The sequence below is a fragment of the Cygnus atratus genome, chromosome 2 (assembly GCF_013377495.2).
Source record: "Cygnus atratus isolate AKBS03 ecotype Queensland, Australia chromosome 2, CAtr_DNAZoo_HiC_assembly, whole genome shotgun sequence".
NCBI lineage: Eukaryota > Metazoa > Chordata > Aves > Anseriformes > Anatidae > Cygnus > Cygnus atratus.
In genome coordinates, this window is record NC_066363.1 from 105,110,216 (window position 1) to 105,121,600 (window position 11,385).

The 11,385-nt window shown below is 47.8% G+C and overlaps 1 protein-coding gene across 5 annotated transcripts in view; it reads left to right on the forward strand.

Annotated features, from left to right (window-relative positions):
- SPIRE1 (spire type actin nucleation factor 1) overlaps window positions 1-5,174 on the forward strand; it is a 129,844-nt gene extending 124,670 nt beyond the window's left edge. For 2 of the 5 annotated variants that reach the window (XM_035565354.2, XM_050708480.1), the window contains 4 exons: window positions 168-195; window positions 285-421; window positions 1,551-2,206; window positions 4,028-5,174. In XM_035565354.2, coding sequence (XP_035421247.1) covers window positions 168-195; window positions 285-421; window positions 1,551-1,809 — 424 coding nt within the window. In that variant the 3' untranslated portion in view covers window positions 1,810-2,206; window positions 4,028-5,174. The remainder of the gene's footprint in view (window positions 1-167; window positions 196-284; window positions 422-1,550; window positions 2,207-4,027) is intronic. The other 3 variants (XM_035565355.2, XM_035565356.2, XM_035565357.2) reach the window with 3 other exon arrangements.
- Window positions 5,175-11,385: the final 6,211 nt, after the last annotated feature.

Genomic DNA, 11,385 nt, shown 5'->3' on the forward strand with positions numbered 1-11,385 from the left:
ACAGTTAGTTCCTTTTCTTTTTTTTTTTTTTTTTTTGTAGGTGTAGTTCTTTGGAAGCTTTAAAAATAAAAATGTTTGTTTAAGGGGTTGGGATATTTATCCATTTTTCTTTATTTAAATAAAGTTTTGCCCAATTGAATGATTCATGCTTTCATTTTCTTATGCAGGCCTGTATGCTCACAGTGCTGCAAAAAAGTAAGTAAACAAATTCATGGCTTGCTTGTTTCTGAAAAGCTCTGATCTTTGGTAATAATACTGCATGTTCCTTCTGCTGTTCTCAACAGATGCGATTGCCATCAAAGCCATACTCTACTCTCCCCATTTTCTCACTGGGACCTTCTACCTTGCAAAGAGGAGAAAGTTTTATGAGGCCAGAGAAACCCTCCACCAGTCACCACCGATCACTGCGGAGCATGCCCAGGTGAGGAACAACCTTAGCTCATATGTGTGTATTGAAAGAGCTTACGAAGTCTTTCATCTTGAGTTATAAATCACTAAGAAGATACTGTCTGCTTGTTTGGTAGTTTTAAATGTTTCTAATGCTTTTAGTAACCTTTTGGAAGCGTTCTGAAATCCATGTTTCTCCATTTACTTCTTTGACTACCAGAAATAACAATATTAACAGTGTGTCTTAAAACTTTTTCACACTACAGGTGAAAAACAACATGACACGGGGACAACTGTTGTTTCCGTAGTACCTCTGGGACTTTATAGCTTAGAAGAGGAGGCTCAGGGTGGAATCTCATCAATGCCTATAAATACCTGGAGGGAGAGTGCAAAGAAAGAGGGCAGAGAAAGGCTCTTTTCAGCAGTGTGGGTGGCCGAGCACTGGCACAGGCTGCCCAGAGAGGCCGTGGGGTCTCCTCATGGAGACCTTCAGAAGCCGCCTGGACGTGGTGCTGGGCACCCTGCTCTGGGTGGCCCTGCTGGGGCAGGGGGCTGGGGCAGGGGGCCTCCAGAGGGACCTGACAGCCTCAGCCGTGCTGGGGTTCTGCAAATAAATCCTCAGCATTTCTTTTTCTGGTATGAATAGACTCTCAGGAAGTAAATCTTGCAGGCTAGAATTACCAAATTTAATGTTATCTTGCACAGATAGATCCTCTAGCCGCTAATTTTTTTCACTTTGATGTTACCAAATTGTCCGTTGATTTTATCTTATACGCAGGTAGTTGCCAAAGTTATCCAAGAAATTAAATAGAAATGAAATGCTCCTTCTTAAAGTAATATACAGTGTAAATGCTCTGCATAAATCACTAGTGTTATGATGCTGTGTCAGATTAGCCAAGCACATCATCTGGTTTTAGTTGCTAGTAAGACTGTTCTTGCCAAGGTAAACTTTACACATACCTCCAGTTAGTGACCCTACAATCTTGCTGAACCAGGCCAAAGCCGTCCTCTGTAGTGTTTGCTTTCCTGGTGTCATTTTTGGGATAGGAAAAAGGATAACTGGAGTCAAGACCATTCTGTCTTGCTGTTTCCTGAAGGCATCCCTGGGTGCCCACTGCCATGCTGCTAAACAGTGAGAGGAGTCCTGATCTTTTCCCTTTCAGGTTGGCGTCAAGGTCCAAATCCGTGGATAAGTCCAGTGAAGAGCTGCAGTTTCCCAAAGAATTAATGGAGGACTGGAGCACGATGGAGGTGTGCGTGGACTGCAAGAAGTTTATTTCAGAAATCATCAATTCAAGCCGGCGCAGCCTCTCTCTGGCCAACAAGCGAGCCAGGTTAAAAAGGAAAACGCAGTCCTTCTACATGTCCTCGCCAGGAACCTCTGAATACTGCCCCTCTGAAAGAACTATCAATGAGATCTGAGCCTTGTGCCTTTTGCTTTGCTTTTGTCTTCATGAGGTCACCATCCATAAGAAAGGTCACGAAAACTGGATTCTCATTCCGTTGCTTCGTTTCACTCGACAGGCTTGAATTTGCATTAGATCACAGGATTTCCTACTCCAATGCTTTCCAGAGACACAGAAGGCTGTTTTTATCTGTACAGAATGGGATGCAATGGGTCAGCGCTGGAAGAAAATCAGTAGTTTGAAATTGTTGCCTCTTTTGTATGTGTGCATTGAAACTAGAAAGCTTTTTCTTGCTTTCAGTCCTCTTTTTGTTTTTTAACCATTCTTCGAATCATTTTTCAGGAGATGAGCTCAAACATGTTTGATGGAGAACCAAATCTAACAAAGTGTCAGTGTTAGCACGGTAGCAAACAGTAAGTCATATCGGCATTACCAGGCTAGTAATGCTCACATCCTAGATTAAAAAACAAGGAGTCAATTCGCACACCAGGCACCTAGCGTGAGCGGCGGTGGTCCAGTCGGTCTTTCTTTGAACCATTTCTGTTGCTCTGAGGTCAGGGTCCAGCCCGGGACTTCCCAGTGTCTGTGTACCGGGGCAAAAACGTGACGGCTGTCGGCCCGTGTGGCAGCCTGAGCTGCTGTCCTTCTTAAGCCTTAGTGTTCTTCTGAGTGTCTCCTGAGCAGGTTTTAGTAGTTCACTTTCTATCTCGAATGTACGATGATGATTACTAGCAAATTTTAGTAGCAGACAGTTGTACAGCGTGTGGGGAGGACATAAGGGAGGCTTCTCATTTTAACTGGAAACCTGTAAAGTTGTTCTCGTGGTTCCTCAGAGGAGAGGGTGGGTAAAGGTGTACATTTGTATCATAGGGGAGCGCGCAAATACTGCTATCGTTATGTCTGACAGCATATCCACTGGTAACCCCATTTTTTCTGGGGTTTATAACTTGGCTGTAAAAATTAGGATTCTGCTGAAATTTGGGACGGTGCTGTCTCAGATTGGGAGCAGTCTCTCTGTTCCCCCCCATCCCTTTTTTTCTTTCTTTTTCCCTTTTTAATTTGCTCACAAAAGAATGCTAGACTAGTTGGTTAGAAGTTCCAGCGATGGTACACTGTTAACTGACATCACATGCTTTTTTTGCACTTTTTTTTTTTATGTTCAAAGTACATTTTTTTTTTTTTAAATGCAGGCGTAGCCAGAGGTTAGTCTATAATTTAGGGCCAGACCGTTTTGGTATTTCAAAACAAGCTAATATAGCCGAGTTATTAATACTTGAAAATCAACTACTGTAACTTTTTCATAAATTTTTTAATACCCTGAGGCGTATTTAATATCCTATATAGCAGTGTATTATAGAGTGACATAGCAGAAAAAAGTTTCAGATCTATTTATTAACATTTCTATACTAAGGATTAATGAGAGATACCTCAGAACTGCTCCAAAGTAGCTGGGACCGGATTTAACGTGACGTGATTTTAATGGTGCATTCACCAAAACAAATCCTCCCATCCAAGTCTGGTGCGTTTGGAAGCCCGGGGGGGAGGCAGCCCTGGGGTGGCCCCGTGCCGTGGTGCGGGCAGCTCGGCTCCACTTCCACCGCAGGTCGCTGCTGCCGCCCAGGGGAAGACGACTCCCCCTTCCCCTTCCCCTTCCCCTTCCCCTTCCCCTTCCCCTTCCCCTTCCCCTTCCCCTTCCCCTTCCCCTTCCCCTTCCCCTTCCCCTTCCCCTTCCCCTTCCCCTTCCCCTTCCCCTTCCCCTTCCCCTTCCCCTTCCCCTTCCCCTTCCCCTTCGGTCTGTTCGCATGTAACGCTGCAGCCTTCGGAGCAGCCACTCGTATATATTCAAGGTGATTCGAAAAGCACAGGCAGAAGTCTCCTTCAGCCTTCCCAGAGATTCATCCCTCCTTTTTTTTCTTTAAATGGAAAACGAGGATTTTGCATATGCAGAGCTGATGGAAATAACGTTTTAACATCTTTCTGACCCAAACCAAACAGGAAAAGCAGGGCCAGAGCTAGCTCTCCCTCTTCGGCTGCCCCATCTGTGTAAGGTCAGGTGTCAGGGCCTTTTTGGGGTACCTCTGGAAGCGTTTTGCATGTTAAAGCACCCGGAGTGTTGGCGTGGGGGGGTAAGGACGTAGGACTGCAGGGACTGCAGGAAGGGCCCTGCTGCTGCTGGAAGGCTCGCCTGATCTCAGCCACATCAGCACTTTTTCTCATTTCTGTGCCAAAACCAGGCCTCGGGATCGCTGCGTCGTGCGTCAGGAGAACTAGGCTGAAAGAAAGGCGTGAAGTCTCACTCTGAGCTCCCCCTCTCGTCGCCGGTTTGATTTTCTCCTGCGGGCGCCCTGCCCACGTGCTGCAGTCGCTCTGACCCTCTGCTCCCCGTCCTCTTCCTCGGCATCTTCAAGCCGCTTAGCCGCAGTCTGCCCAGCAGCTCGTCTTCCCCTTTGAGACGGACGTAGGGCACCGCAGAGCTGGCAGCAGCAAGGACCGAGAAATCCCGAGCGATCCCCCGCGACGTGCCAAGGCCCCTCCGCCTCGGCAGCGCCGTGGGGCAGCGGCTGAGGCTCCAGCCAGCTTCGCAGGGGGTAGCGTGGAGGGGGGAGCTCATTTCCTACGCTGCCTGCATCTCTGCGGAGAGAGAGGGCTGGTCGTAGCTTTCCACCTCGCTGCTTGCTCTGGCATCCCCGGTCCCCTCCCGTCGCTCGCCTGCGAGCCCCGCGGCGCTGCCCTGCACGTCCCGGCCCTGCTCTGAGCTTCGCGGCAGCGTCAGGATGAAAGCGGAAGCCTGTAAATAGGTGTAATGTATGTATTAATATTTAGGGAGTCTCCATCAATCATGCAGTGGGAACTGACCTTCCCGTGATGTTTTAAAAAGAAAACGAGTCCTATTTATATGTGTGTTGGCTGTTACCTTTATTAGAGTTATCGCTTTCAGCCCCTCAAGGCAGTTTGCTCTCCATAGGCATTTTAGAGTGAATTATTGCTGAAAGGAAGGTGGGACCAGCACAGTGAGCTCCCTTCCGGGAATTTTTTTACAATCTCGTTATTTTTCTAGCTTCGTCAATATGCCCACAGCCTGTTTAGATGGACCGTGGGAGACCCAAGGAGTTAAAAACGCCGCGGGCAGCGTCGGTCTTGTTTCATCTATGACCCTGGTTGTGGAGGATTCAAACCCAGCTGTGCCTCGCTGCTGCGATGGAGGGAGCGAGCAGAGCCTTGCTGCAGCTCTCACACGTACAGAACCTGAAGTTGCAAATGTTCATGGTGACATTATTGCTTATGGGGTTTGTTGGCTGTTTTTTTTTTCCTCCCTTTTCCCGTTATTTCTGTTATACTGGGAGGGGTGTTACTGGGCGAAAATAAAATGCCTTTCCATTATACAGCCTTTGTCTGTGTTAATTATTCATGTGGAAGCAAATGTAAAATTTCTATCAGCTTGCCTTTTTTTTTTTTTTTCATGCTTTTGTGGGTTTGTAAAGATCGGTCAGCTGGTTCTTCTGGCACAGGTTTGTTAACGAAAATGATTGAACAGCAGCCGAGCACTGGCTGGGCTGCATGAAGGGAAGGAAGCACTCGAAGAATAGCAATAAAGCTGCTTATGTAACCCGGCGGCGTGCTGAGCGTGCAGTCATCATTTCCAGCCCAGTGCTGTAACCCAGGTCTTGTTACTTCAAACACTGAAGGGGGCAGCTGAGGAGCACCCACTTTTCCTGCGCGCAGCACAGGCTTTGAGACATCTCCAGCTCTCGCCTTTGAGAGAAAAATGCTGGCAATCGCTTGGAGAGGGTGGTTTTTTTTTTTTTTGTTAGGTTGCTTGGTTTTATTTTGTGTCTAAGCCAGAAGCGGGGAGAATGTTTTTAATCACAGCCATGATGTTGTTCCCTCTTCTCTTTCAAGCGTTCCCTCTGTCTCCCAGGCAAGTTCAGCATCAGCGTTCACCATTAGCCACCGGCTGCACGCTGTAGAGTTTAAAACTAATTCAAAAGCTCCGGCTTTCATCTCACGATTGCTGTCTCCGTGCTTGACCTCCGCCAGCACTGCGTACATCTTCTAGGACCGCCTTCCTCAGGCTCACCTCCGCGGCACTGACGCCACACAGGCACGAGGGACTGCTGCTGCAGCCTCATGCTCTGGTGCTACAGCATATGGGTTCTGTTAATGTTAGCAAAACATTTTGTGGTACTTCCGCGTTGCTAACTTGAAGCTGCTCTGGTTTATTATTTTTTTTTCTTCTGTATCTGTGTATATATCTTAAGGTAAATCTGGGAATGTTTATGAGTATTGAGTCCAGCTATAAAGATCAGTTTTGTTGTTTCCGTCTGATTTTTTTTTATTACTGCTTCCTATCTTTTGGTAACTACTCGCTGAAAGTAGTAAAGGTAGGAAAACATGCAGAGAGGTGCATTAGCTCGGTCTGATGTGATACAGAAAGACACAGACCCTGTTTCCTGATGCATATGTGTAAGTTTGTTATCACTGCCCTCGTGGCAGCTTGATCCGCGGTCCCTCCTGCTGGCAGGCCTGGTGTCAGCCCAGGGCAGAGCGAGCCCTCGCTGCTCCTTCTTGGCTTGACACCGAAAAATCCCAGGGCTGGTCCTTGCTCGGCTGACCTAGAGTAAGCTGCAAGCCCGTCCGTGCCCCAGCTGCAGGAACCAGGACGTCAAAGCAGCCACAGCTGGTGAAAGCATTTTGGGAGCTGCTGGTAGAGGCGAGTGCCCGGTGTCGGAGCTGCAGGAGCCTGCGCTGCGAGCTTCCATCGCTGCTGGGGCTAGGAGCAATCAGCACCGGGTCAGAGCGCGGTGAGCTCCGAACGGTTGTAACGTCACCACAACTGGCTAAGCAAAGGGCGTGACTGCATTTTACAGTCAGTCAGCACTCAAACTGCGTCGTAACCAGGGGATGGAGCGAGGTAGCAAATCAATGGGCTCGGCTGACCTTATGTAGCGATACCTCTGCTGATGCGAGTGCAATGGGCCCCAGCGCAGTAACGTTTTGGTTGGGCTGTTTTGCAGCAGCACTGCCCGGCTGACCTGAATCTGAGATCCGTACGTAGCCTGCGCTCTGCAGCCTGAGGCAACAGAAGCAGCACCGCAGTCTGTGTTGGTGGTAGAGACAGGTTGTGTACAACAGTACCAGAGGAAGCCCTTTGGGACAGACGGCTCTGTAGCTCATCAGAACACATTTCCTAAGCAAACAGTCCTCATCTAGAGGTGCTACTTAAGGGACAGTCACAGCTGAAAAAGACCCATTGGATTATTAACCTGTTTAATTTATAAAAAAATAAAAAAAAATAAAAACAAACACCACCACCACCACCACCACCACCACTGCAAGTGCAAAATATGAGCAGCCATTAGGAAAAATGCATTCCTGGTGCCTCCCATGCGGGTGCAGCATTTACATTAAGCTTTGAGTCCGCCCTGTGTTTCTCTGACCAGCTGTGCCAGTGCTACGTACACACTGTGGGCCAGCAGCATTTTGGATTTTGCAGGACAGGTTGTGCAGGACTTTTAAACTGTGTTTCATGGGGTACTAAATCTAGAATTAAAAGACACGGGCAGTAGTTGATGCAAGTTTGGCTTCCAAAGTTTGGTGGACATAAGCAATCCCATTGATGTGCGAGCATAAATGGTCTCAGGACCCAGCTTACAGGACATTGAGAGGCCACGGCCCCAGTTTGGCTCAGACCATTTAAGACAGGCACATTTCTATCAAAGGGGCCAGTGGTTACATTACCTGAATCAGAAAGCAAAACAAAGATGAAAGGAGGCATGTGTTACTTGAGCTGTGTTTCTAATGAAGTTGGTTCCCCCCCACCCTTTCCCCTCCTTAAGAAAAAAGAAAAGCCCAAGCAGGAGATGGCACTTTTTGGACATTAACAGTCCTAAAGCACAAACCCTTCCCCTCTGAACTTCTCTTGCTTCTGTGCTGTCATTGCGCATGTACCTTTGGTGCGGCTTCAGCTACACCAGGGGCATCAGCTGTCATCACGGAGAACGGCAGCAGAATCAATTTCTGCTTGTTTTCATGTTATGCGGTACTGAAATGCAATTTCTTGTTTATGCATTGCTAATAAAAAGTTGTTTAAAAGGGCATTTCATTGCTCTGTCTTGATCTACTTGTGAAAATGGGAAGCATCGTGCGTTACACAGCACAGCTGGGACAGTCACATTCAACGTTCGTCCGGCTGGTTAGAGCCCTGAACCTTAAGCTGCTGCTCATTTCAACCAGGTTAGAAACAAAATTACAGAGGAGTCAGAACTGTTCTGTCAGCGGGGCCCCAAATTAGGAACTGATGATCTTACTTGCAGGTGCCTTCCCATAAAAACGAGCATCACGCCTCGATCACCTTAACCGAGGACAGGTGGTGTTTCACAGCTACGCCTTTCATTGAACAAACTCGTTGTGAAAGCACGACCTTCCCCCTGGAGCTGCAAGGAAAAGGCTACCGCATACCTGCGTAATTCTGACCTGGGGCGAGTGCTGTTGGGAGGGGTAAGAAGACAGCTTATTAGCTAAGTAAGGTCTCAGGTACAAGTCACGGTTAATCATTTAGGTGACGCCTTCCTGTTTCACTGCTAAATGAGGCAGCCGACAGACCCGTGTGGAATTACCAGTTCAGACACACAGACGTTTGAGCAGTATGCGGTATGGCTTACAGCTAGTTCCAGGAAGCCTCTTACTCTGTCCTGGTGTTTCCCAGCACAGAGTAACTCAAGTAGTTTTTCTGCAGACTCCTCTGAAAAGCAACAGTCCGTACCCAGAAGATTTTTATTTTTTTAACTGAGGACATCGTTTATTTAAGATAGCACCATAGTGTACACAGACACTTTACAGATTCCTGGCCTTCACAGCTTACAATCTAGGAAGATGCAAGAATAGTAAAGGTGTTACCAACTGCTCCCCTTGAGGATTTACATGAAAACTGCCACATCAAGGAATGTCACTGTTCAGGTTCTTCTCTCTCAGTGCTACTTCATTACATGGTCGCACACACAAACTCCTGACACACGCCAAGCGGTGCAGTTCGGTGCTGTGCTTGCGTTAAGCAGGCCTTTCAATGCCACAACGTCCAACAGGGTTTCCCCTTTTCCCAACAGCTACGAAGTTCCCTGCACGCTGCTTGTTGACATGGGGAAAAGAAGCACTGGGGAGCATGGAAGACTGACATGGAGCAAGGCCAAATCAACAACAACAAGGTTACACACACAAGGCCATTTGACTGCACGATTTTAGCTTAATGACTTCGCTGCTAACAGGAGCCTGCCTGCCCTAGCAAGGCATCAACCAGAAACCAGAGCTCACTTCAAGCTTCTTATCTCCAAGATCTTAAAATCCATCAGGGCCAAGAGCTGCCGCGCCCCATCTTCCAAGCTCCGGGAGCCATTGCCTGCCTTCCCTCACCCTTCCCCCTGCAGCAGCCAGGAGCCAGCCCAAAGCTATCCCCAGCTTCACCGTTCCTCAGTGTAGGTATGGGCAGGGTGAGGGTTCACAATCCTGACCTGGAGACAGGATAAGCTGGACACGAACTCTTCAAGCGAAAGCTCCTCTCCACCACACACATCCCCCCGCCTCCCTTTCTCTTGACTTGCAACCTAGTGGTTGAGAAACACGTGAAGAGCAGCAAACCACCTCGATCCCCCAGCACACAAAACGCTACTTTCATTCTATTTTCAACTCCCAAAGTTTAGGATTATCATTCAAGACAGCACTTGCTACCCATTCATGGTCAGAAGTGCTGAGCTTGCTTCTGCTTGGTGCCCAACACTTCAAGATCCTTCCAAGTTAATGAGTTCACACCATTTCTGCTTTGTAACCTTCCTTCCTTCTGCGTACCAGGGTGTTCCTGCACTGATACAAAAAGCTACCCCAGCAAGCTGCCTAGCACCTCCCATCAGGTGGCTTTCCATCTCTGACACTCAGTCAGTGCACAGGACATAAAACAGACTTCAGAAATACGTTGTAGCCATTACCAGTAATTAAAAGAGATGGGAGTTTCCCTAGGGAAGGACTGGTGTACAAGACCAAGACATGCAATTCCAAAAATGTTTTTGCCCGAAAAGGTAAACTCAGACTATAACAGTGCCAGAACTGGCGTGGGAAGCAGCATGCTTCGAAAATGGTTGCGTACAGCAGGGCTGGACATACAGCTGCTGACTGCATCAGATCCCACGGACAAGACTCACGTGGTCAGAGCAGAAGGAGAGTGGAAGCTCTGTGTGCAAACTCAATGAGCAGAAAGCAGAAAGTCCAACTCTCCACGGAAGCTCACAGGAAATTAAGAACCACTTCCCCTGCTAAACACTGCAGCCTACCTGGTCACAGTATGACCACTGAGCGTGAACATCCTTTGTACACACAGGCAAAGTGAGCAATCGCAGGAGGAGCGACAAGCCCAGAGCTGCAGGAGTGCCACCTACCCCAAAGACACGGTGAGAAACAGCAGCACTCTTCTGGCAGTCGTGAGAGGCAGCTGGGTGCCACAACTGGCCTCTGAAGTTAGCCTCCTTCTTACCCTAAGCTTCCCCTCTCCCATTTAGCTTAGAGAACAGCAGAAGAGGACTGAGCACCAGAAGACAAGGTGTTGAGCTGTGGCGAGTGGAGCAGCGGAGAGATTGGAAAGCCAAGCACATGCTGTCTAGCTCCTGAGTCGCATGAAATGCGGAGAGAAACCAGCAGGGAACGAAAACAGAAAGGAGATGCAGCAACGCAAGCAGGTAAGGATGTTTCTGGAAGAAGGAAACAGAGTGCAAAGAAAGTAATCAATAAGAACAGGTACAGCTGGTACTGATCCTATGGTACAGCAGACAAGCTTGGCCCCGGGCACAGTGCAGGTGCTCGCAGTGACTTTTCTGGGAGGGCAGCCAGTGCTGAAGGCGATACGCACAAATCATTCAGGTTAAGACAGCACTAAGCAATTACTTCAAATCTGATGTAAGAAGCAGCTTTAGACAATTCTTCCTCTGAACCGAAGCAATACGTGAACCCCTCAGAAAAACTTTTCTACTCCCTCACAGTTTAGTTCTCACCACCTCCAAGAAGCACGTATGGAAATGCTGTAGTACAGGCTTCCACGTGCACACACACTTACTCATCCTTTCCTTTCATACGCAGAGCTCCGCAACAGCTGCACTCCCCTTGCTAGCCGAAGGTCACAAGGTGCTAGAGCAGCTAGCACAGCCTCTGCATTCTTTGCACAGGAAGTGGCATTGCTCACCGGAGGAGCATGACAATGACTTGCACCGAAACTACCCAGCAGATCTTCCAGAAAGGAGCTGCTATCATCAGACTTTCAAGTCTAAGTTTCTGTTCCAAAACAAGACAGGCTTAAGGTCCGTATAAAAATAGCAATGTAAGTATCAGCTACTCATTTCATTACTTTTTGCTAATATCTACATATATATCTTAAGTTTATTAGGATCGTGTAATTTAGCTTGACTATCCTTACAACCAAGTTAATATTCACTTTCAAGCTAAACAGAATGCAAACTCTGAGATTCCCTTAAGCTACAGATGTTTTAAATGACCAGATCAAAACAATGACCACATTTTACCCTTTTTTTTTTTTTTTAAGAAGTTACTCGTGCTC